The 27,163-nt window shown below is 43.9% G+C and overlaps 1 protein-coding gene across 1 annotated transcript in view; it reads left to right on the forward strand.

Moving 5' to 3' along the window:
- The first annotated feature begins 3,012 nt into the window (after positions 1–3,012).
- Col6a6 (collagen type VI alpha 6 chain) overlaps positions 3,013–27,163 on the forward strand; it is a 102,878-nt gene continuing 78,727 nt past the window's right edge. The window contains exons 1-9 of the mRNA XM_075964792.1: positions 3,013–3,074; positions 5,471–6,067; positions 7,456–8,076; positions 9,133–9,693; positions 10,399–10,956; positions 13,204–13,779; positions 17,235–17,804; positions 24,412–24,755; positions 24,846–24,924. Coding sequence (XP_075820907.1) covers positions 3,014–3,074; positions 5,471–6,067; positions 7,456–8,076; positions 9,133–9,693; positions 10,399–10,956; positions 13,204–13,779; positions 17,235–17,804; positions 24,412–24,755; positions 24,846–24,924 — 3,967 coding nt within the window. The 5' untranslated portion in view covers position 3,013. The remainder of the gene's footprint in view (positions 3,075–5,470; positions 6,068–7,455; positions 8,077–9,132; positions 9,694–10,398; positions 10,957–13,203; positions 13,780–17,234; positions 17,805–24,411; positions 24,756–24,845; positions 24,925–27,163) is intronic.

The following is a 27,163-nucleotide window of genomic DNA, read 5'->3' on the forward strand; positions in this document are numbered from 1 at the left end:
ATTCATATTGTCGCATGCCAAGGACTTGTCCTTCAGCGTCTTCACATAGACCTAAGACCCCCTTAGAGCATTTCCTTTTCTTCCCTTTGAGTTGGCCAGGGGTAGAAGATCCGCTTGAAGGAGGGAAGTGGTGGCACCTCTAAAGGGTTAAGGAGTAAACAGCCATTAACCTTTGACACTATGGCAAAGACCCAATGTTTACCCCAGTGAAGCAGCTGATAACACTTCTGAAGAAAAAGCCAGTGCTTAGAACTGCATTCTGCATGTCCCAATTAAACAGAAATGACATTTATCTTAATGCTGCCAATGTTGAGTCTACAGTCCCCTGGGCTCTAAACTATCTTATTTGGTAGATATGGCCTGGATTATGAGTTGGCTCGTGTAGGACAGAAGTCTCTCTGTGACTGCTGATTTCCAAAACCTCAAGAGAAGGCTTGATCATGTTCTGAACCCTCTGAGCTCAGAGCCAATGCTTGGGTGACCGAGCTAGCTTCTCAGCTGTAGTATAAATTTCTGCACTGCAGAAATTTTACAAAGACAAGATTTTTTTTAAAAAAACTATTTCATAACATGTAGCTTCCAGAAGAGCCACATTAACCTCTGCTTGCTTGATTCTGAATGGATGTAACACAGCAGAATACAGATTAAAGAGACCCGCACTTTGGTTTCTATAATGAGAAGCAATCAGCATTAAGATGATATCATGGTAGGAAGGTGAAGTATGCCGGGAATCCAAACTTTATGCTAATTACCTTAAGTCTCTCTCGTTTGTTCTTCATTTGCCTTTAAGGGATCAGATATTTCTGAAATACTCATGAGAAAATCTGATCATCTGTGGTAGCACACCAACCTTTAAATCATGGGCACTTGTCTATGCTTTGATACAATAAACATAATTTCTGCCTTTCAAGCCTTTTTACTTGGGACTGAAGATAGAGGTGAACCCTTCACCACTGAGCTCCAGCCCAGCGCAACCCTGCTGCCCAAGCTTAGGCTTAAAGATCTCCCTTGCTTGTTTTATTATAGCCCCCTCTTCCTCTCTCTCTTGCCACACACACACACACACACACACACACACACACACACACACACACACGGAGCATTTGTTTATTCTTACATACACTAGTAACTCATGTACTGATGATACTCTTACTGTGGGCATTCTCTTTTAAGGTATCCTTATCCATTTAAAATGAAAAGGTTGGCTTGAAATGACCTCTTAGGAGCCCAGCCCCAGCCCACTCATTTCCACTTGCCTGGAGCTTGATGCTTTGCATAGCTTCCAAAGTGTGAGGTGTCTAGACTCCTGCGAAGGATTGGAACCAAGTCTCAAAGAGGAGAAGGTCAAAGGGACGATGGGGCAGGCAGGGAAATAAGGATAGAGTTCCTCAGTCTAGAGTCCTTTCACTGAACATGTGAGCTGTTGAGCTGGAGGGGCACCCTGAAGTAGAGTGCGGTGACCATAGCTGGAATGGCGAATATACCTTTGGGTAGCAATTAAGCCGTACACTGTAATATTATTCAAGGCTCAGAAATGGATCAGCTCACTTTTTATTTACTGGGGAAATAATTGAAAACGTCCTCCGTGTGCTTATATTGATTTGTAATGTGTTCAATATTCTGTCTAACTCCACGACTGGCATTCCAGGGTGGCTGAAAATGCCTTTTAGGCCAAGCTGGGACTGTGAGCCCCTTGCTCTGTGTGGGTCTAGGCAAATGGGTACAAACTAAGAAGTGGGCCTTCTGTCTTCCATCAAAACACAGCTCGTGTTCCTTTTTCCTCTCTCAGATTTAAGAATAAAGCACAAATCAGTGGAATCCACCTAATTGTCCATCAATAGACAAATGGATAATGAAAATTAAATATATAAGCTACATTTACATATAGAAATGCTACTCAGGTCTACAGAAAAATGAAAGCACAAAATTCATAGGAAAATGGATGGACTTAGAATGTATAATATTAAGCAAGCTCCACAATCTTGGAATAACAACTTCATGCTCTCTTTGTGTACAGAACTAGCCGACGGTGTATGTGTTTGTGTAAACAAATGGACATGTGGGCGAAGTATACCATGAAGGAAACAAGAAAGGCAAATCTAAGGGCTTCAAGATGACTGAACGCAGGTTATGGACACCAGTTATGAGCGGATAGCAGGCTAATTGTTTGCTCAGTTCTAACTCGGTCATGACTTCAGAGTGTAGATAAGTGTTTAAAATGTGTTCAATAGTGAAAGAATAAGATCCATTATAAAGGTACAAAGCTTCTATTCCAAAATAGCTACCTGTCTTGGTTGTATAGTCTTTTGCGGTCTGGTTAATTTTCATACATGATATTTTTATTTATAACTTTTTAAATATATAAGAAAATCTAAAATTAAAAATGAATATAGGAGAGAAAAATAGCTGGGCACGGTGGTACATATAATCCCTGGAGCCAGAGAAAGGGAGAACTCTGAATTCAAGGACAGCCTGGTTTACATAGTAAGACGTTGTTTCAAAAATAAAAATATAAATAAATAAATGGCAATCATAACAGAACTAAGGAGGGAGTGGGGAAAACAGGGTTTTCAGCCCATACCTAGAATACAAACGGTTTAGCATGAAGCACCTACTACATGTTCATATTGGGAGACAACATTAGCCGTTTTAGACCACAGCACAGTGAACTCTGCACTCTCCTGGTGGTGAGCAGACAGGGTGCACTGAGCATGCGGGAGAGACTAACGGGAACACAGTGCGTCTGGCCACCTGCACTGTCTCTGTTCAGGGTCTCATGTTTCCTCCAGGAAGCACACCTCTCAGGGAGTTGCTTCGTTTTCCTTCAAGGCACCTCACAGGTTCGAAGGCCAGTGAACCTTAGCCACCCCTCACCCCTTTTCACACCGAGTTTATTATCTAATGTTGTCTGCTGTCATCTACGTGAGTCTTGATTCACAATAACAGTCAAATGATTTCCTGTATCTTTCTTTTTTAGCTTTAATGTTGGGGGTTGTCAGCCTGTAACACGAAAATGCTGCTGATTTTGATCCTTACAATGGCTTGTTTCCATGTTTGTGTGAGCCAAGATTCTGGTAAGAAGATATGGAATTGTTTCCTCGCATTATTTTGTATACACATATATACTCAATGTTAGTCAATGGGTGGAGGCCGTTTAAGTTATGGTATTAGCTTCACATTGCTTGATTTCAATGGCAGTAAGGATGTGGGGGCCAGGTTTTATCTTTTTTTGGTTCCTCATATCTGGAAATCCCAAGCTGCTGATAAAATATATGAAAGCTGTCATCTGTTCTTAATTCAGTCTACTCTAGATCTTTTTGGAAAACTCAGTCTTTAATTGTCTTGACTGCAAATGCTGCTTTGGCTGAAAGTGTAGATTCTGCAGCAGCTGCAGTGTCTTGGACTGACCGCTGCTTCTAAAGGCATCCATGTGTTTACCCTGGAGAGAGAGCTCCTAGCACTCGATGTCAGGGTTGTGGTCAGGAACTCACGTGAAACAGCCCTGCTTAAGTTGGTGCGTGGGGGCCAGCTCACATCCAGAACCACCTACACCGACTTTATAACTTTCTCTAGGATTGTGACCTTGAAATGAGCTTAGTGGAGATAAGCCAGACTTTGCCCCTTAAAATATCATCATTCGATGTCTCTCTGAGCCTTAAGCTTTGGAGGAAGAGTCCATCTCCACCCCCACCCCACAATTACGTGGCTTAGACATGAAGGACCTGGAACTGTCGCTTTGCTAATCAGCCAAATGCCTTTCCCACACAAAATAGAGGAGCTTCTGCATGAGTAGAAAGGCCACTGATGGTTATACAGCAAGCCACCCTCAACAGGGTTCTCTGGACTGGGTACCCAACCTTCCCTTGAAGAAGGTCCTGACTGGCCCCTCTGCTCATTTTCTCCCAAATGTTGCTGGCTGTGTGGTAAAGGGTAGAATCTCAGATTGCTGGGCGTGAGGTCACTTAAAGGACTAGAAAGGACCGATTGATTTGGTCAGATACTCACAGAGACCGAATGATGGAGGCCAGGGCTAGTTTCCTAGCAGTGGGGAAAAAAAAACAACTCAAAACCCAGGAACTATTATGACTTGTGATAGCCATTTATCTAGTAACCAATTGTGATGAGATCTTAAAGTGAGGAGATAGCCTGGCCATTTGCTAATCAAACCTCCTTATTTTAAAATAGAGGAGATTGCAGCTCCTGCATAGTGTCTGAGTTGATAATGCTCGTAGAAATAGCCGGCAATAGGCAGGCTTCCCTGCCACTCGATCCAACTGCACTGCATTTTCTCAGATAACGTGCACACAAATACGCATGGTTTCTCTATCTGCCTTCATGATAAAGTAGTGCAAGTTCAGGGACCAGACAAGCAGCCATGAGGAAATGAAGCAAGTATGGAATCTCTCATTTTCTGTAAAATAAATATTTAGTTCCAGAGACTATCACAGTGATAGATACATGCCTGTAACTCTTGGGAGGTGCTGGCAGGAAATCAAGATTTCAAAGCCAGTCTGGGATAATGATACTATGTCATTCATGCATATATATATATGTGTGTGTGTGTGTGTGTGTGTGTGTGTGTGTGTGTGTGTATAATATATATGATACACATAATCTACATGCTATTCATATGTATTTAATTATATATTATAATGACAGCACACGATATATATGTGTGTGTACTATATATATGTGCTAAGTTCTATACAACTAGCAAATTGTTAATGGTTCGAAAAGGTTTTTATATTCCAAGATAAGATATGTTTTTAATTGAAACCAAGATTATAGTCTCATTTCTTACCTCAAATTCTTTGCTGCCATTATATTTTGCATATGTGTAAATAAATGTATCAATCATAATGCTCATCCAATGACTTGCTGAATATATTATAGCTAACTTTTCCACAGAGTAAGTTAATCCTGTGTATTTGTGATGTCTTACACTTCATCAATTCAGCACTTTATAGTACAAAAATGTTTACAAATCAAGTAGGTAAGCTAAAGCATTGGTTAAATGCGAATTGGAATGTAAGACTTTAGGTTTCATCGCTCAAACCAATTTGGAGAAATCTGATTTGATGAAAACTTTCAGTGTGTGTGTGTGTCCCAATTCTGTAAAAAGAACAGGGGAAATTGCCCATTAAGACAACACCTCTGCCTTTTTATTTTGCTAAATTTACACATTCCCAATTTGCTAATTCTTTGCAAAATGATGTTTATTGTTGCAAAACTTTGCCATATGAAGTTGTACAAAGCACTCACACCATGAACTAAACCCCTCTTCTTCCTGAGAGATTGTGGGATGTTGATTTGTTCACAAAGGTACTGAAACAAAATTCAAAGATGAAACTAAGTTTCTGTTCACACACACACACACACACACACACACACACACACACACACACACACGAGTTGGCATTAAATATGGAAAACAATTTCTAAAATTTTTGCTGTGTTTCTGACTTTATAGATCCCGAGTATGCAGATGTGGTGTTTCTGGTGGACAGCTCAGATCACCTAGGGATGAAGTCCTTTCTTCTTGTGAGAACTTTCCTTACCAAGCTGATCAGCAGCCTCCCCATAGAGGCCGACAAGTACCGTGTGGCCCTGGCCCAGTACAGCGATGCTCTCCACAACGAGTTCCAGCTGGGCACCTTCAAGAACAGGAACCCCATGCTGAACCACCTGAAGAAGAACTTCCAGTTCATTGGTGGGTCCCTGAAGATAGGGAACGCCCTGCAAGAGGCTCACAGGACCTATTTCTCTGCCCCCACAAATGGAAGAGACAAGAAACTGTTCCCCCCGATCCTGGTGGTGCTGGCTTCATCCGAGTCTGAGGATGATGTGGAAGAGGCTTCAAAGGCCCTGAGGGAAGATGGGGTGAAGATCATCTCAGTGGGGGTGCAGAAGGCTTCTGAGGAAAACCTGAAGGCCATGGCCACATCCCAGTTCCATTTCAACCTCAGGACGGTCAGAGACCTCAGTGCGTTTGCCCCAAACATGACGCAGATCATCAAGGACGTAACTAAGTACAGGGAAGGAATGGCTGATGACATTACCGTAGAAGGTGGGTGTCCTGATTTGCTTTCCGTTGTTGTGATAAAACACTGACCAAAAGCAATGTGGGGAGAAGGGGCTTATTTTAGTTGACAGGCTTGGGGTCCATTGTGGAGGGATGCCAAGATGAATATTCAGTCAAGAACTGAAGCAGAGGCCATAGAGGGACGCTGCTTGCTAGGCCTGCTCTCTTATGTACTCCCACTTGCTTAGGGATGGTGCTGCCCGCAGTGGGTTGAGCCCTCCTACATCACTTATAAATCAAGAAAATGCTTCATAGGCATGCCAACAGGTCAATCTGATAGAGGCGGTTTTTCTTCTAAGTGTGTCAAATTGATAACAAAATTTAATCAAGACAGTGGGTTGAGGCTGTATGCATAGGACCAATGTCAAAATGATTTTTTAAAAAAATCAGTGTAGGAGAAGGATTAAAATTCTGTGAATACCCTTTTCCTCCAATAGGTGGTATTTTCAGGTATTGAATATCTCTGTATGTTCAAGAAGATCTAGTGATTGTGGCTATTTAAAAAAAAAACTAATAAATCTCACAGGGATTGGTTTTCTATGACTTATTTAGCCCCAGACTAGAATTTAAAATGTTTGCAGCACCCTCTCCTTGCCACCTAGATTCCCACTGAGACACCTTCCTAGCTTGTTCTTGCTGTGGTTTTATTGCTGGTTCACTAAAAACAAATTTGCTCCTGGAGAAACCTTCAGCTTCTGGGACCACATAATGAAAAAATGGCAAGGTGCTAAAGCCAGCCTCTGATGATCCAAATCTGTTCTGAAGCAAAGAACTAAAATGATATGGTCTGCCCCAGTGCCAGGCAGTCTGTGTAGCCAGAGCTGGATCAAGTCTCCTGGTTCCAGTCAGGTAGCACACACTCATGCCGCCTATTCTGTTTGATTCTGAATTAGCTTCTGAGCTCTTTACAGTCTGTCCTCTTGGTTAAGTCAGTTTGAGATGACCTATTGATGATCCAGGATGCTTTTTTGTTGGTGGTGACTTATAAAATATGAATCTTTACTACTAGTGCCTTTCCCAAATAATTGACAATGCAAGTGTACCCATTCTCATTTCTTAGACTTGAGCTGTTGAGTATAATGAAGGCGACATTTAAATGTTTTTTATTTAATAGCTAGTCTTCATTAAATGACTTTTCTGTGCCAGTCTCCATGCTGAATATATTATTTCATACCTCAGCCAACTCTCTAAGGTAAACCCTGTATCTCATTTTTAAAGCTGGGACCTGGCCCCTGTCATCTCAGCCTCGCCATCATGTCATGCCTTCTTTGAGTACACAGATGAGTTCTAGTGTATGTTCTGCCTGTCCTGTGATGCTCAGAAGTCCCAACCCTCCTGTATAACTGTACTCATTCATTCCTTTCCCCACACAGCTTGCCAAGGCCCTTCTGTGGCTGATGTCGTGTTCCTGTTGGATATGGCCATTAATGGCAGCCAGGAGAACCTTGACCATCTGAAAGCATTCCTGGAGGAAAGTGTCTCTGCCCTTGACATTAAGGAAAATTGCATGAGGGTAGGCCTGGTGGCCTACAGCAATGAGACGAGGGTGATCAATTCGCTGAGCAAGGGTATCAATAAGACAGAGATCTTGCAGCACATACAGGACCTGTCCCCCCGCACAGGGCAGGCCTACACTGGGAATGCCCTCAGAAAGACCAGGAAGGAAGTCTTCAGCACACAGAGGGGCAGTCGGAAGAACCAGGGGGTGCCTCAGATTGCCGTACTGGTGACCCACAGAGCGTCAGAGGACAACGTGACCAAGGCAGCTGTCAACCTCCGGCGTGAGGGAGTGACCATCTTTACCATGGGCATAGAAGGGGCCAGCCAAGATCAACTGGAGAAGATTGCATCCCACCCTGCAGAGCAGTTCGCCTCCAAACTGAGCAACTTCTCCGAGCTGGCCACCCACAACCAGACGTTCCTGAAGAAGCTGAGGAACCAAATCACACACACGGTCTCTGTCCTCTCAGAGCGGACTGAAACCCTCAAATCTGGTAAAGCCTCACTGAGACAAGGCCGTTCTAGAGGCTTCTTTATTCTCACCTTCTGTGTGTTGTCTGTACAGAAGGGACTTGGGGGCTCTGAGGTGGGTGGGCAAACGCATCTCTAATTTTAAGTTTAGTTGGGTTCTAGGAAGTCCAGCTTGGGGGACACTAAAATCTACTGCAGTGTGACTGTGGGGAAGGGAATGTCCTCTTTGGCATGGCTTTAACTGGGCTGGTTATTTCACTATGTCCTGGATCATCATTTTCTTCTCCATCCCCTTTGCTGATTTGCATTCTTGCCTGACCAGTTCCCTTATCTTTCCTGTACTGCGTTCTTATTTCCTTTCTCTTCCTTTAACCCCAAGGCCAAATTAGAGAATAAATGGTCAACATGACTTATGTGGAAGACAAATTAATAAGTAACAATCTATTGCCTGCAAATTAAGAGAGAGAAGGGACTGTATGTTTGCATGTACATGGTATTTGTTTTATACATATGTACATATGTACTCATGGGTGCTATATAAGTATTTTCATATCTGTGTATATGTAAACATATTTGTATATATTATGCAAGGATTATTTATAGCTTACTTACCGTATCACTGTGTCTCAGACTCAAGGTCATTGACAACATCCCTGTGGGTCTCAGGACTAGGAGAGTGTAGAAAGTAAATAGTTTCTTCTAGATTGTAGGAAAGAGAAGTCATACGCTCACAGTGCTGTGTTACACACCAGCTATTCCACAGTCGATCATTTTCCTGTGAGTGTGACTTACTAATGGGGAAAAGCAACTTGCAGAGAGCAGCTTCTAGTTTTCCTATAGCTATAGCTATCCTTATCCATGGCAGAGAATCAGGGTTATAGTCTCACTGTCTGAAGCAACTCATTTCACCCAAATGATGCTGAGCCCTATCCCAAGCTGGGAAAGCAGGTCTTTGATGCTGAGAAGCTACTCCCGTCTTTCTTCTGTAGGTGTTTATCCTTTCTTTCTGCACTCCTTTCTCTCCTTTCTCTTTTCCGTTTGCCCTGAATGCTACATTCAATGTTTTGGTTCTGTTTTAGCCTGTGTGGACACAGAAGAAGCGGATATCTATCTGCTCATTGATGGTTCAGGGAACACCCAGCCCACAGACTTCCACGAAATGAAGACCTTCCTGTCAGACGTGGTAGCCATGTTCAACATTGCTCCCCACAAGGTACGGGTCGGAGCCGTGCAGTATGCTGACACCTGGGACTTGGAATTTGAGATCAGTAAATACACCAGCAAGCCTGACTTGGGAAAAGCCATCGAGAACATCAGGCAGATGGGCGGGAACACCAACACAGGTGCAGCCCTGAACTTCACCCTGAAGCTGTTGCAGAAAGCCAAGAAGCAGCGAGGAAACAAAGTGCCATGTCACCTTGTCATTCTGACGAATGGCATGTCCCAGGATAGTGTCCTGGAACCTGCGCACAGGCTGAGAGAGGAAAACATCCGAGTCCATGCTATCGGAGTAAAGGAAGCCAACCAAACACAGCTGCGAGAAATAGCAGGAGAGGAAAAGCGAGTTTACTATGTGCATGAGTTCGATGCCCTGAGGGACATAAGGAACGAGGTGGTTCAAGAGATCTGTGCTGAAGAAGGTAGGAGATGATGTGGCTTGGCCTTCAGACAGCAGTTCACAAAGGGACACTGTTAGTCTGGGGCGACATGCATTTTTACGTTGAGATTATTGCCCTGTATGATTATATTTTCTCTCCAGAACAAAGCAAAACCCCATGGTAGTGTAAGTTGGTATCTGATGACTGACAGAGGTATTTGGAGGGATTCTTTCTAGTGAAGCCCTAGCAGGATGTACGAGTAGGTGCCATGTGTTGTATAATACAATCAAAGGCGTTCCGACGTAGAGGGGCACCGGCCGTCTGATTGACATCTCATTTTATAAACGAACTTGTATGAATTTCTTTGAAGCACTGTATCAGTGGCTTCCACTCAGGGTTTTTACTCTCTGAGGCTATTTGGTGACTTGTAGATACATTTTTTGTGTGTCCTAAGTAGGGAGCTTTCTTGGCATCCACAGAATGGATGAAGCAAAGGTATTTGCTAGCCATTTTATAGATCGATATTCAGAGCACTACTACAGCAAATATGACCTGGCCCCAGTGGTGCTGATGTTGAGATACTTCATTACTAAGGAACAGAATAGCCTTGTGATGCTTTGTTTTCCTGTCTTCATGAGGCACACACCAAGCTTAAACATAGAATTATTTGTGACTTGGGTTTTCCTATGCACTCTTAATTTTTTATGTTCAGTGATACAAATAAATATCCCAGTTTCTCCCACACAGCCTGCAGAGACATGAAAGCAGACATCATGTTTCTGGTGGACAGTTCTGGCAGCATAGGACCTGAAAACTTCAGCAAGATGAAGACGTTTATGAAGAACCTGGTGAGCAAATCCCAGATTGGGGCGGACCGGGTGCAAATTGGTGTGGTCCAGTTCAGCCACGAAAACAAGGAGGAGTTCCAGCTCAACACGTTCATGACCCAAAGTGACATTTCCAGTGCCATCGACCAAATGACTCACATTGGAGAAACAACCTTGACAGGCAGTGCCCTGAGCTTTGTGTCCCAGTACTTCAGCCCCAGCAAGGGGGCCCGGCCCAGTGTCAGAAAGTTCCTCATTCTCATCACAGACGGTGAGGCTCAGGACCTAGTAAGGGAACCAGCAGCAGCACTTCGGAGAGACGGCGTGATTATCTACTCAGTGGGTGTATTTGGCTCCAACGTCACCCAGCTCGAGGAGATCAGTGGGAAACAAGAGATGGTTTTCTATGTCGAGAACTTTGACATTCTGCAGCATATTGAAGATGACCTTGTTCTGGGAATCTGCAGTCCCCGTGAAGGTAAGCATGGGCACAGTCACAACAGGCGGGCTAAACAGAGTTGTATTCGAATGCTGTAAGTTTCTTAATTGAAATGTTTGATTTAGTGCCTTTGAGCTTTTGAGTTAAATGATAAAGGCTGGGTATGGTGGTTCATGCCTGTAATCCCAGTATACAAGCTGAGACAGGAAAATGGCCATGAGTTCAAGGCTAGTCTGGAATACAGGGTAAGACCTTGGCTCAATGCTCCACTGCCCCCCAAAGGAAAATAAATCCATAAAGGAATGGTTTTGGCCTACCTAGTTTTCCCATTTGCAGATAAATAATAGTCCTAATGTGACTTACTCCCTTAAGAAAAGTGATGTTACCAGGTCTTATATCAGGGTCCCTGGAAAGAGTGGGTTTGTCAAGAGCTCTTGTGGAAAGGGTCTACTGAGGAATACTTCCAGGACGGATAGAAGGAAAGCAAAAACAGAAGAGGTGGGACCTCTACAAGGCAGTCACTCCCGCTGAGCCTAGTTTCAGCACAAGCCCACGAACAATGTTAGAGCATGAATCCTGAAACAGTTGGCCCAGCTTTCCGATGAGGGGCCCAGTCTTATATGTCTTGTGCCATTAGACCACATGAAGGCTGCTGAGGCAGGGGTAGAGGAACATAACCTCCTGATTAGAAAGACATGTTTAGCTTAGCATCTGTTTGATCAAATGAAATGTTTTTTTAAACTCTCTATGAAACCTTACAAAACGTGGCTGTAGTTAGTGAACCTGAGCAATAGAATCTTCCAGAGAAGTAAATGACAGGCTGCCCACTCTTCTGCAACACTGGAGAATAATGGAAGCCGGCAAACCAAAGCTCCAGGGAAAAGATGCGCTCAGTGGTAGAGCTCTCTCAAGGTCATGGACTGAACCCCAGCCTCTCACCTTCCCCCCAAAACAAATTAACAGAAGACCAGCAAACATGGGCAGTCACATTGTTCTTGACCCCTGGATTTAATGATAGAAACATTCTGAAAATTCACTCTGAAAAATATGTATTTTCATACTTTTAAGGGAGAAAAGACATTGTCTTGTTATTCTAGCAATGGGTATGTTCAGCTCCCATTGTAGGGTTTGGTGGTAGTTATCTGTGTTTGGTAGAAGAGGGACTACATCTGGTTCCTGTTCCCTGGCAATGCCATCCATAATAAGTACAAGTTCTTTGAAGGGCTCCAATGCTGAGCAAACATCCTCCCGAGTTCCTGAGTAAGCCAAGCCATCTTCACAGCCAGCAGACAGCTGGAGGGACCCAGTTTTCCTCAGCGGGGTCAGCCTTTCCTGGGAATTTGATTTTTTGGCTCCGTACACATGGCTCCGGTCAGTGTTGAGTACACTGGCTTTTTTGTTTTCAACAGTCCACCACATGACCCACAAAAGATGGAAATGTGGAAGCCAGCCAGGCACTGGGGGAGTTCTTTCTCCCAGGTCTTTTTCTCGAGAACAGATGAGCTAACATGCGTTTGGACAGCACTTTATCTAAGATTCAGGGAGAACATGTACTCCCAACATAAAGACCAAATGACTGTCTCAGGACTCCACTTCTCCAGAAAGGAGATAACCACTAGAACTCACAGCTGGATGTGCTCCTTTAGATGAATTCGAAATTAAGGTCTTTCCTGATCATCTTTGCTGTAGTGCTGACCTCAGGCTTAACAAGTTCACCAGAGTGTCACGTTAGGACAACGTGCTTGAGCTAAATGAGAACTGGCCTCCTTTTTATGATGCGTCCTAATAGTAGAAATAAATATTTCAAGAAAGTCAAAAAGGAAGAAAATGTGGGCTTAGAAATCAGCCAACATAGAACCATGATAAAAAATGTAGCGCTGTTTAATTCTTTCTGTTGTTGTTTTGTCTTTTCCCCCACAGGATGCCAATAGCTTCTCAAGATCCTTATAACTTAAAAATAAGCTTGTATAAATAAAAGCATATGGGAAAGGGATCATTTATATGGGAAAATCTATACAGAGTTATAATTTTCCATTTTTTAGTCTAATGGTTAGATTCTACTCCTGATACTTTGGGATGGCCACTCGAGCTCCTCCTACTGTGGTATAGGCTTCACTCCACATTCTCCTTGTTCTGAAAGCTCACCTGAGTATCTTTGTTATCCAGAGAGTTGACCATCTGTGTGTTCCTGAAGACAACACCAGCCATGTAAATGGAAATTGGGGGACTTCCCATGGTGAATCTCAAATGGTTTTCTATCTTTCTTTCTTTTTTTTTTCTTTTCAGAATGCAAACGGATTGAAGTTTTGGATGTTGTGTTTGTCATCGATAGCTCTGGTAGCATTGACTATCAAGAATACAACATCATGAAGGACTTTATGATCGGCCTGGTAAAAAAAGCTGACGTGGGCAAAAATCAGGTCCGGTTTGGAGCTCTCAAGTACGCTGATGACCCGGAAGTGCTGTTTTATCTGGATGACCTAGGCACAAAGTTGGAGGTGATTTCAGCGCTCCAGAATGACCAGCCCATGGGGGGTAACACTTACACTGCTGAGGCCCTGGCCTTCTCTGATCACATGTTCACTGAAGCCCGGGGCAGCCGTCTGCACAAGGGGGTCCCCCAAGTCCTTATTGTGATCACCGATGGAGAATCTCATGATGCAGAGAAACTCAATGCCACCGCCAAGGCCCTGAGGGACAAAGGCATTCTCGTCCTGGCAGTGGGGATTGCTGGTGCCAATAGCTGGGAGCTGTTAGCCATGGCAGGCTCAAGTGACAAGTACTACTTCGTAGAGACGTTTGGAGGCCTAAAAGGGATATTTTCCGACGTATCAGCCAGTGTCTGTAACTCTTCAAAAGTCGGTAAGGCCTGTCAATTGAGTTTTTCCCAATTATTAAAAATAGGACCACATGAGTGAGACACCAACCCGTCACACTTGAGAACAAGTTTTCTAGGAGAGAAGGAACCGAAATTATGAAGTGGTTTTCCTACTTTACAGAATCTCAGAGTTTGACAGTGCTTCAAGGTATTTCATTTATCCTCTTCCTCAAGAGAAAACCATTTGAAAACACTGTTTCCTCCCACCTGGGCTCTTCTGACACTGGGAACTCTGCTGTTTTTGAAAAGATTCTCTTTATTAGAACGTAGGTTTACTTAGGTGTCTTTTTTCCCCCTTTAAAATTTTTTTTTTTAAAAAAAAGAAAACAAACTTTTTTCATTTTACATACCTATCCCAATTACCACTCCCTTTCCTCCTCCCATTTCCCACCTTTCCCCCCCAAACCCCACCCCCTGTCCACTCCTCAGAGAGGGTAAGACACATTGCTCTGAGGAAAGACTACTATATCTGGGCTGAGCAAGGTGTCCATCCAAAGAGAATAGGTTCCAACAAAAGCCAGTACAAGCTGTAGGGATAAATCCTGGGGCTTCTGCCAGTGGTCCCTCAGTCTGCCCCAACCATACAACTGTCACCCACATTCAGGGGTCTAGTTTGATTCTATGCTGGTTCCTTCCCTGTCTGACCAGAGGTGATGGGCTCCCATTAGCTGTTTCAGTGGGTGTCCCCATCTTGGTCTTGGCCTCTTTGCTCATATCCTCATTCTTCCCACTCTTCAGCTGGACTTTGGGAGCTCAGTCCAGTGCTCCAGTGTGGGTCTCTGCCTCTGTTTCCATCAGTTGCTGAATGAAGGTTCTATGGTGACATTTAAGGTAGTCATCAATCTGACTACAGGGCAAGGCCAGTTCAGGTACCCTTTAAACTATTGCTTAGGGTCTTAGCTGGGGTCATCCTTGTGGATTCCTGGGTATTTCTCTAGTGCCAGGTTTCTTGCTAGCCCCATAATGACTCCCTCAATCTCTTTTCTTGTTCTCTTCTCTGTCCTTCCCCCATCTTGACTATCCTTTTCCTCAAGGTATTCTCCCCCACCCCTTCTCCCTTCATCCTCCTCTTCTGCCCTCCCTTCTCCCCTGACCACCATACTCCCAATTTTGTCAGGAGTTCTTGTCTATTTTCCCTTCCCAGGGGAATCTATATGTGTTTCTTTTAGGGTTCACCTTGTTACTTAGCTTCTCTAGGGTCATGGACTATAGGCTCGTTATCCTTTGCTTTACAGCTAGTATCTACTTAAGAGTGAGTACATGCCATGTTCATCTTTCTGAGTCTGGGTTACCTCACTCAGGATGGTCTTTTTCTAGGCCAACTCTGCCCTCTTGTAAGGGCAATCATCCATTGCCTGATGTCATTTTTACCTCAGGCCAAATATCCTTGGTTTCTTTTTGGATTTGTTTATGGTCCAAGTTCATTGAAAAAACAGACTTGGGTATTAAACACTTCAGTCCAGGCTCTGAGGGCTCTATGACAGAGAACAGCCGGCTTCCCTTTGCCCATCTTTCCATTCTGGCAGCTAGAGGCCATGTGGCTGTGTGCATGTGTGTGGTGTGTGTATGTGTGTGTGTGCACGCTCATTCGTTGTTCATGCATTCAGCTGACATTTTGCATGTTTCATCTAACTAGACACGGTGCTGCATATCTTTAGTTCTAGTGTTTGGCAGGCCAAGGCAGTTTGAGGCCTTCCTAGGCTACACTCTTGAGTTCCAGGCTAGACCTGCTTTATCATGTAAGCTCATCTTTTCCTTCCCCCACCAAAAAAAAAAAGCGTGAAAGAGAGCCTTAGCCTTTTTTCTAAGGCCTTTCACAGGAAGAGACGGAATTTGCTTTTCACAAAGGAAGACTAGTAGGTGGGAAAACATAAAAGCAATTTTGTGCTCTAAAAAATAAATAATAAAGATGTTTTTATTAGAGGAATTTCTGTTGGTTCACAATTCCAACATGTGGGTACAGTTCTTTTTCAAAATTATTTAACTTTTCTGGTTTTGTTTGTTTGTTATGAGATTTGCCTCCTTAAAATGTAGCCTCTAGCTTTTTCTCTGGAAAACTAGCAATCTTTCTGTTTGTTACTAGAAACGAGGACAAATCTTTATTTCCTTGATAGCAAATGCCTAAAATTTGGTCTGCCCTTTTATTCTCTATGGAAGTTGACAACTGCAATTTCAGACTGAAATGTCCCCGTCAGGAAAGGAAAGGAGAAAGGTGAGAAAGGAGAAAGGAGATTCGAATCTGAAGCAGAATATAATGAGTTCATCCACTCCTGAAGGATCCGTATTCACCGTGCCTTCTTTTCTCTCATCTGTGGCAAAGCCGCCACCTTTTGCCTTTTCTGAGACCATACTGAGAGCTAGGTTGAGGCTGAGGAGAGGGCTGAGAGAACACTTGCTATACAAGCAGGAGAACATGGGTTCAACTCTCCAGCACCCATGTAAAAAGCTGGCTGTGCCTGTCAGCCTCGCTCCGTGGGGGAACTGAGACATGAGGGGGTCACTGGGGCTCACTGGCTGTCAGCCTAGCTCCAGCTTCCCTGAGACCTTGTCTTAACGGATAAAGGTGGGGAGGATAAACCATAACAACTGATTCCCATCTGGCCTTCATGCATGGCTGCACACACCCACATACCCTACACACACTTACACATAATTTAAAAAATTAAGTTGGGTCAGTGTTGATAACCCTGGAAATTCGAGGAAGTGACAGGGCTTAGCAGAAAGCTAGCAGATGCAGACGAGTGTGTGCTGGGCATAGCCTATCTATTAGCAATGGCCTCTCTTGTTCTTTATTTGTGTGTGTCACAATCGTGCAATGGGACAATCTCTGACTATATTACATTATGTGCTCAAAACCATTTTTTCTTAAGTTGATATTTTTGCCTACATACACCAGAGAGAGGAGGCTGATAGAAAAGTCAGACAGAGAGCAGAAAGCATGCTTTTTAAACAATTTGCCCTAATAAACCAGAAAAAAATTTATTGGATCAACTGGACCAGGGAGGCCAAGCTAATAATACTGACCATCTGCTTCTATTTGAATCTCTGTGCGAGCATGTGTTAGTGTTGTTTGCTGTGCTACTACTGTCCCTGGCCTTCTGGGAAAGTGAGGCTGAGATCGCAGATGCGGAGAGAAGTCTTTGTATAGCACTGCTGTCGGTTCTCTGGCATGTCAAAACAGAAAATGGCGCAAGACCAAGCAGACAGAGCCAAGAGAAACACGGAATGGATGGGTTAGCAGTACATGGCTCCTGCTGTCTTTATGAAAGGATCATTTGTATTTATTTATTCTCCAATTAATGTGACCACAGAGTAGCATGAGATAAGGAACCAATATGAAAATACTATTTCTGTAGAGCAGCAGATGTCCAGTTGACTCCTGGCAGGTTAAAGAAAGAAGAGTCTCCTGGTCTTAACTCATTTCCTTTCCTCTCTGTAGATTGTGAAATCGAAAAGGTTGACCTCGTTTTCCTCATGGATGGGTCAAACAGCATCCATCCAAATGACTTCCAGAAGATGAAGGAGTTTCTGGCATCAGTTGTTCAAGACTTTGATGTCAGCCTCAACCGAGTGCGCATAGGAGTGGCCCAGTTCAGCGACAGCTACAGATCGGAGTTTCTACTGGGGGCATTCACGGGGGAGAAGGAGATCTCCTCCCAGATTGAGAGCATTCAGCAGATCTTTGGATACACCCATATCGGAGACGCACTCAGGAAAGTGAAGCACTACTTCCGGCCAGATACGGGCAGCAGGATCAACGCAGGGACCCCTCAGGTGCTGCTGGTCCTCACAGATGGCCGGTCCCAAGACGAGGTGGCTGAGGCCGCTGAGGAGCTGAGACACAAAGGTGTGGACATCTACTCAGTGGGCATTGGTGACGTGGATGACCAGCAGCTGATCCAGATCACAGGGACAGCAGAGAAGAAACTGACGGTGCATAACTTCGACGAGCTGAGGAAGGTGAAGAAGAGGATCGTTCGCAACATCTGTACCTCAGGTGGTGAGAGCAGTAAGTATTGAGTTCTTCATTTTGATTTCCCCCGCAATCTTTGTTGACATTTTCCTCCAACTGTTTACCTCCCCTGGGCCTGCTGGGAGAATTTAGATTTGGGCCTCTGGATTTCAATTTGAACTTTTTCACAGCTATGAAGTATGTGTATTTTGTGAGCCGTGGAATGAGAAGCAGAGTGTTAGAGACCCTGAGTCTTCTATTCACAGTGTCTCCCAGAGGAAACATGACTCCTTTGTGAACAGAGATGCCTGGCTTCGGAAGGTGTGAGGGAGAGGCCATTGTTCACATTGTTCTGCTTTCGGAGGTTGCAGAATGTGTCACAGAGAAAATGAACTGCCTGATGGATTTTCGTTGCCTGGCAATAGGCCCACAGTGCCAGCAAAGCTCCCATGTAGAGAACATCTCTAGGTCTATACCTTTACTAGAAAAATTTACCACAGAGGTCAATAAATCTCTTCTTTGGAATAGTTACATTTGGGGGCTGGAGAGTTGAGTCAGGGGAGTGCTTCTATGCAATAATCATGAGTACTTGAATTTGATCCCCAAGACCCATATAAGACACCCAGATGTGGTGATATATATCTGTAATCCCAGACCTGGAGAGACGGTGACAGGGGGATCCCTGGGACTTGCTGGAAAGTCAACCTAACCTAGTAAATTAGTTCCAGGCATTGTGAGACTCTGTCCCAAAAATAAGTCTGTGGTACCCAAGGGGTTGACACATGAGGTTGACTTCTGGCCTCCAGGTACACATGTAATACACACTCAGGCACACATACAAGCACATGCATACACGCGCACACGCACGCACGCGCACACATACACACACACAGAGAACATTATGACATTTTTATGGTAGGTTGAGTGTCTTGAAAGAATCGCTCTTCTTTTTCTTATGAATGACACCCTATGGATTGGTGATTACTCCATCCCAGTACCCCTGGTGAACATTAACCACAGACTTCAATCAAGGAAAGAAAAGCTACAGGCTCATTTAGAGACAGACACGACTTCAGGTCCCTTCTCCATGCCATCTTTTCTTGGACAAGTTGCTTCATTTTTTAAATGAGTTGAATGTTTTCTTTGTAGAATGTGACTGAGCAACACCAAGCTCATCTCCGTGCGGCTTATGTGAGAAAATGCATATTCACACCTGCCTCTCAACAAGCCTGCCACCTACCATGGAATCATCAAGTTCCTCTATATCAGCCAGGGTTCCCTAGAGGAACAGAACTGCTAGAATGAATCTCTCTTTATATAGAAAGGGAATTCATTTGAGTGGTTTACAGGCTGGGGTCCAGCTAATCCAACAATGACTGTCTACTGGCAAATCCAAGAATCCAGCAGTTGTTCAGTCCACAGGCTGGGTGTCTCAGCTGGTCTCCAGGAGATGGCTTGGCTCCCAAAGAAAAAAGGCTCTAATGCCAGCGGAGGAATGGACTTGCTAGCAAGGGTGAGAACAAGGAGGCTAAGAAAGAGAGCTCCCTTCTTCCCTGTCCCAGAAAGAGGCTGGACCACAGAAGTGTGGCCCAGATTAAAGGTGGTTCTTCCCATCTCAAAAGACTTGGACTAAAAGTAGATCTACCCACTTCAAATGATTTAATTAAGAAATACTCACAGGTGTGTCTAGCAGCTTGGGTTTTAGTGAATTCCAGATGTAGTCACGTGGACAGCCAAGAATGGCCAAAGCACCCTCCATTTTTGCCTACCACTAACCCATTAAATGCATTCATAAGGGCTGGACATTCCCTTTAGTCACCTTATTAAAAGACTGAGTCTCCTCTTAGTGATTAATATGCCTGCCCCACTGTAACTATAGAAACTTTAAGTTCCGGTCAAGGTTTTACTTTTCCAGCATGCTACAGGCTGCTCACCTGACACAAAAGACCAGGCCACACGTGGGCGACATTTCTCCCATTGTTCCTTTCCTTACTTTCCATACCACCCCTTCTGTTAGGCTTTGCCCTGCTACTTCTGCTAGTGTTGGTCTCTGGCCATTCTAGAATGGACTGGAGAGAAAAGAGGAGTGGGAGAAACAGAAGCATTTTGCTCAGAGGCACTTGGCAGGTGGCAGCCACTGGTTTTCTGGCAGCCCACACCTGAAGCTGGGTCCTGGGGTAGGAGCATCCTTGAAGCTCTTCCTTCCTCCTATCACCTGTATCCTTACTAAAGCCCAAAAAAAGTTTAGGGGAATGTCTCAAATAGTGTTCCTTTGAGAAGATGTTGTGGAATAATCTTTTTGTACACTGTGAAGATTTGTCATTCGGACTAGGTTAATAAAAAGCTGAATGGCTAATAGCTAGACAGGATTTTTGGAGCAGGGAGGATTCTGGGAAGAAAAAAAGTAGAGTTACCAGCAGATGCAGAGGAAACAGACATGCAGGAAAAGAGTCATGCAGCAACACATAAATGAATTAAAATGGGTTAACTTAAGTTATAAGAGCTAGTTAGAAACAAGCCTAAGTGTAGGCAGAGACTGCTCATTCGTTTCCCAGTGGCCCGCACCCGAATAATAACATAGAAACTATACTAATTACAATACTGTTTGGCCAGTAGCTTAGGCATACTTCTATCTAACTCTTATATTTTAAATTAACCCATTTCTATTATTCTGTATATCGCCATGAGGCTGTGGCCTACCAGTAAAGTTCTGGCTGGTGACTGGTATCTTTCTCCTTTGGCAGCTACATGGCATCTCTCTGACTCTGCCTACTCTCTCTCTAAAGATCTCTGTTCAGATTTCCTGTCTGGCTTTACTCTACTAAGCCATTGGCCGAAGCCGCTTCTATTACACAAGGAGGTAGCCCTTTGTTTGTCCTTGCCTCCCGGCTAGCTTACACCCGAAATAACCACACAGAAACTATATTCATTAAAACACTGCTTGGCCATTAGCTCTAACTTCTTATTGACTAACTCTTGCATCTTAATTTAACCCATTTCTATTAATCTGTGTATTGCCATGTGACTGTGGCTTACCAGCAAGATTCTAACCAGTGTCTGTCTCAGGCAGGAGATCCATAGCGTCTCTCACTCTGTCCTCCTTCCCAGCATTCAGTTCTGTCTTCTATGCCTACCTAAGTTCTGCCCTATCAGGCCCAAAGCAGTTTCTTTATTCATTAACCAATGAAAGCAAGACATGAACAGAAGAACCTCCTACACCAAGCTTCTTTAATAACCATTGGAAATAAAGCATATTCATCTCATACAGAAGGGATTCCCACATCATCTAAGCTATTGGCTGAGCTTTTATAATTAGTAAGTCTCCATTTGGTCATTTGGGAGCTGGCAGGTAGGACAGAAAAATTTGCATGCATACAAGAAGAGAGAGGTATATCTGGATTCAAGATTGTCCATATCCCTTCCTTAGCCCCTGAACATCCTGAGATGATTCTGGCTCTTTTTTTTTTCTGAGCTCTCCCTGCCCCTCCTCTTGAGTGGAGGGTCTGGGGATCCTGAAACAGTTCCTTTTACTGCTTGCTTCTACCAGTTCCTGAGGCCACAGCAGCAGGTCCAGAATGCACAGTCCTGGAAATGACTGCTCCTTTTTTGCAGGAACCCTCGGGCTTGCTCTTTGAATTTCTAGGCTTAAGTTAATTTGAAACTACTTTTTTGAGCCCCATTCTCAAAATTGCTTCTCCTTGTGTGTGGGAGAAAGCTCAGAGTACATCAACAATTCTCTCCAAAAGTATTTTCCCAAGCCCCAGCCTCATACCTTTTACAAGAACCCAATGGGTAGGTCAAAGGTTGAAGGTCATGAAGTTGGTCAGGGGCCGCTGTCTTCCTGCATTTTGGTTTAGACACTGCTCTGACTTTGGAATGTGTCTGGTTATTTCAGCCAAGTCTTCTCCATTAATTTTCTATTTCACAAGAGATGCTCATTTTAAATTATTAGGTAGAAAATTATCTTCGAACACTCTAGTTTTTACTTGAGTGCATGAGAAAGTTTAAAAATGGGAATCTTAACTCCAAGTAGTGAGTTATTTTTAAAAGAAGCAGTTGCTATGCCAACGAGATGGCTCTGCCAGGAGAGGCACTTGCCCCTAAACTAGCAACCCGAGCTCCATTCTGGAACCCACATGGCTCAAGGAGGGAAATGAGCCCTGCAAGTTGCCCTCTGACCTCACCCCCATGCAGGGCCCCCATAAACAAATATCTTTAAAGTCTTTTTTTTTTTAAGTAAGGAAAAAAGCATGGATATGAAAAGACAAAGTGCTCTTAAGATAAACTTGAAGTCGTTAGCCCAGCAAACAAGAATGCAGGGCTTTGAAGTCATCCCATGAGCTGAGGGCTGATGAGGCTAGCATGGGCCCTGATAAGGCTTCAAAGGCATGTGCAAGGATGTTATGGGATGCCTGCTCTGAAGCTATAAAATCCTCCAACCATAGAGGTCAGTCAGTAGTTTGGTGTGTTTTAAAGTTACCCAGGCTTCAATCTGGACATTTGCTTGGCTTGTTTTGGGGGTTTCAGTTTGGTGCTGGGTGCAGGGGATTGGCTTCATCCATGCGAGGCAAGTACCACTGAGCTACACTCCAGCGTCATGGATCCTCTCCTCCATAAAACATGCTGAACATTGGGACACAATTACTATTTGAGTATTATTTTCCCCTTCATAAATCCTGGGCATGCTTAAGAGTCTCACAGTGCACAATGATTCAAAATGGAAAACAAGGAGCAGCTGGTGGAAATGCCCCACACAAGTAAAGTCTTTCCTCTTTCACCCAACAACTGAGCCCATTTTCTTTAGGACCACTGGTGCCTAATCTTATTAATGTACCTCAGCCTGCAACAGTGTCTTGATTTCCCCCCCCCTGCCAATTTATTTATTGTGTGCATTTGAGGGTGGGGCACGTGTGCCACAGGCATGTGGAGGTCAGAGGACAACTTGGCAGGAGTCAGTTCTCTCCTTCGGCTATGTGGGTTGTGGGAATTGAACTTGGATCATCAGGCTTGGCAGAAGTACCTTTCCCACCTCCTCACTGGCCCCAAAACAGGATTTTTTCATACTAAGAATATGCTACCATCAGCTCTAAATAAAGACCTTGACAAATAAAAGAATCAGATAATTAGAATCAGCTTTGGGGCCGGGCATGGCAGACAGGAGTATGACTATCCCATAAGATCTGCTCTTTTGTATTCTTAGTTGAAACATATAATCTCTTGTTTTTTGTGGTTAAGAAAAGTGACCCTAGTTTAATTCTTCATGACCTTTGAAAATCAACCTTATTCCTGCCTAGTTTACTTCTCAAACTATCTCTGCCTCCCGTGAGTCTAGGTCGCCACTGGCAGATTCCCTTTGAAGCAAGCCTCCTCATGGAAGACTCCAGTTCCCCAAATTTCTCAGGCACAGATCTTTCTGGGCCAATCCATGAAAATTTCCTTGCCAGCTTCTCCTCATTCCCCATTGCACTTAGTCATGTGGCTGCTTGGCCTGGACTTGTTCCGTGAGTTCTGTTCCATTGATTATGATATTATGGAATCATTTGCCAATTTTGATTAAACATGAGGGACTTAGACTGTGTTTTTGGCATACTAGATGCCAGACACACACACACACACACACACACACACACACACACACACACACACACACACAATCTAAAAACTGCTGATTTAAGCAATGTATATAAACATTTTTTTTAGCTTTTTAATTTGTTTTTAACACCAAGCTCCATGTGTTGAGAAGGCAGGAAAAGGTTGGAGCGAGTTAAGCAGCTCAGACATTCTTGAAAAAAAAGCACTTGTGCTGTTAGAATTTTATCCTTTTCAAACTATCTGCCTTTAGGGAGCTCAGCTTAAAATATCAAGCCCATCCAAATGTCTTCAATGCTGAAACTTCCCTGGAGTTAATGAGATAACAACAAGGACCTTTAAATGCAGTACCGCTCCAGGGCTCTAGAATCCCGAATGGCAGTGTCCTGGCTCCCCAGACGGCTGACTCCTAAAGGCATGGACAAGTTGAATAACTGAATTGCCAGGTCTCTTCACCTGGAGGACTTAAGAAAGATCTCAACAGTTTTTCCTTTCTTCCTCCTTCCCTCCTTCCCTCCCTTTTATATTGATTTCTTCTCTGGGTGGATGTTAAAGATGATCAAAATTGACTCAATGCTTCTAGAAAGATAAATGAGCCAAACTTCCCTGTGTGCTTTTTTTTTTTTTTTTGCTTCTGAATGACTTTCTCTGTTCAAATGTTTTTACTTTTCTCTCCCTCCTTTATAATTTAATATTTGTCAATGACCTCAGTTGTTAAGTAGTGCCTTCGGAATGTGTTTTAGATTACTGCCATTTCCACAAGATGCCTTAGAGTTACTTAAGGGATTGAATACATCACAATGTGTTTTTAATGGCTAGAATAGAATCATTTAGCATTTTGGTTGTCGAAGAATCATCCAGATTCAATTCCAACTGAAAAAAAAAGTAGTCTTATTATTCTACAAGTCGTTGAAGAATGAGTTTGTGGTTTTTCCCTGCTCCATGCTTTTCCTTGTTTTCCTACTTTCTACCTAGAATAGAAATTGGACGTCTTAGACCCTAGAATCAGACGTGCGTCAGAATCACATTAGTGTGGTGGTAATCCTAACAGGAGACGCTTCCCCTTGCATCCTAGATTGTTTTGTGGATGTGGTGGTTGGATTTGATATCTCAAGTCAGCAGAGGGGGCAGACTTTGCTCGAAGGTCAGCCTTGGATGGAGGCCTACCTCCAAGACATCTTACGTGCCATCAGCTCCCTCAACGGGGTGAGCTGCGAGGTAGGCACCGAGACTCAGGTGAGCATCGCTTTTCAAGTGACAAACGCTGTGGAAAGATACCCCTCCAAGTTTGAGATCTACAGCGACAACATACTGAGCAGCCTGCAAGGTGTGACAGTGAACGGGCCATCCCTCCTCAACACAAACCTGCTGAGCTCTCTGTGGGACACTTTCCAGAATAAGTCGGCTGCCCGAGGGAAGGTAAGATGGAGTTAGTTCGCATGTTGATCTGCGGTTTGTCAGTAAACATTTTGCTAATTTTTTCCCTCATTTTTCTAAAACCTTCCCTAGGTGGTCCTTCTGTTTTCAGACGGCATGGATGATGATACCGAAAAACTGGAGCAGAAATCCGATGAACTCAGAAAGGAAGGTACTGAACTGGGGGAGGGGTAGGAAAGGGGTGAACTATTTTTACTTATTTTAGATAGGCTTTTATTTTGTAGCCAAGGCTAGCCTGGAGCATCCCATGTAATCCAAGTCGATCTCAAACTCAGGGCAGTCCTCTTCTTAATCACTTGAGTGTTGGGATGACAGGTAAGAACCATTATGCCCGGCTGCTTATTCACTTTGACATTTCAGAACTCAACTCCATTGATTCCAGGTATGTTACTGACCCTGAATTTGGCAATCATGTCCCCTCGGAGCACTTGGATCTCTCATGCCTTTCATGGTCCATGTGTATAAAACAGCACACTGACCAGGGCTCTGCGCTTCACCTTCTTACTGTGTGTGTTCTTCGAGCCTTTCCTGGAGGCAGCTCCTTCCCATCTCCCTGCATGTTGTCGACTTTGCTACTTCTGTCGCATGGCAGTGAACAGGAACAAGTGGCCAAGGAACACAAGTGCTGGATGGCTTCCTCCCGACACTAACCATTTCCAGACTTGCAAGCATTTTTTTTTTTTGGATGAGTTTCCTTGTGTGCTGGGGTTTTGTAATTCTTTCCTTCGGACCGCAGAAGGACCAGCCATGATGGTCATGCAGCCTCAAAGCACAGGAGCCAAGCATTTAGCTTTTAGCACCAACAGCCCTCCTGACTTCTCCATTCAAGATATGGGGCAGTAGAGGCAAAAAGTAACCACATGTTCTGAATCAGGACCAGTTTCCCATAAGTGAGTGCTGCTCTCACACCCACATATTCTTTGTTGGCAGGATCACCCACCTGCCAATCACTCAGAGCTGTGTAGTCTCTGAAGAATTGCCATTGGCCCATGGGAGTTCCATCACCCAGAAAGCCACTTCCCTCTTTCTTGGGCAGTATAAGGAGCTGGGCCTTGGTGTGTGTCAAGTGACATGAAGGCTGTGATCTATGCTTTAGAACTCTCTGAGGTCAAGTCAAAGCTGGGGTATTACTTGGGTACTGCCCTGTCCTTCACATCCTTTCTTCTGGGGACTTTTTAACATATTGTATGTATCCAAACCATACATCAGGGTCTGCTTCCAGGGAGCCTGGTCTAGTACAGGGCCTGCCTATTGGGTTCACTAATGTGGGTTGGCCAGAAACTGTCTTTCTTGCTAAGTTCTCTCCTTAACTTAAATTTCAGAGTTCTCTGGATTTACAGCTATACAGTAAAGGATTTTATTTTACCCTTTATTTATATTTATAAAGCTTTCTTCTCTTTATTCTATCCAATCTTGGTCTTTGTTTCTGAGTTCTAAACAGATTTTAATTAGGATTAAGGATAAGACTTTGGGTCACCTAGTTTGAGAGGACAGTTTTGTTGTAGATGAAGAGAGACAAGTTAAGTTATAAGAGCCAGCTAGAAATGAGCATAGATAAAGCCAGACATTCATAACTAACAATGAGTCCCATCTGGGCAGTGGTGGCATACGCCTTTAATCCCAGCACTCGGGAGGCAGAGGCAGGTGGATCTCTGCGAGTTCGAGGCCAGCCTGGTCTACAAGAGCTAGTCCCAGGACAGGAACCAAAAGCTAAAGAGAAACCCTGTCTCAAAAATAAAAAAAAGAGTCCCCATGTCATGATTTGGGAGCTGATTGGTGGCCCCCCAAAAAGCCTGTTACATGCATCAACTTCAGAAGATATATATTCAGAAATATTTAGACTCTTTGATAAAGGAACAAAGGAATGGTGATGGTAGCATCCTCTTAAGAACATCATAAGGCTCTCAAAATGGGCAAGGAAGACCCTTGTCCCTGGCTTCCCAGATACTTCCACTGATGATACGCTGACCTAGGAGGCCGCTTTAGTTCAAGATCACATATCATACAGACTAGGCAGTCCTCATGCAACAGGAAGAGAGGAGAAAGTAATGACAGTGGGCGTGGCTCTGTAATTTATGCATGTAGACTGGGTTTGAGTTAGTTCATTACGATTTAAAAGTCAAATGCCCTAGAATTTCCTCAGGGGTTCTTTATTCTCACAATGTTTGGAGCTTTCTCTTTCTTGGCTCATAGAAGACGTTGTTAGGGAGGCTGTGGGACTCATTATTGAATGTGTCTGAAGGGAGGAGTACTGAACACTCCAGTTCTGAGAATGCTTGTAAATAATAGTTCTGTGCATATTTCTGACATGTCACTATCCCATGGATCTCGTAATGCTCACATTTTGCATTTCCTGAATGTATAAGGAAAAGCAGATGGGGAAAGACTTT

This window comes from Microtus pennsylvanicus, chromosome 3 (assembly GCF_037038515.1).
Source record: "Microtus pennsylvanicus isolate mMicPen1 chromosome 3, mMicPen1.hap1, whole genome shotgun sequence".
Classification (NCBI taxonomy): Eukaryota; Metazoa; Chordata; class Mammalia; order Rodentia; family Cricetidae; genus Microtus; species Microtus pennsylvanicus.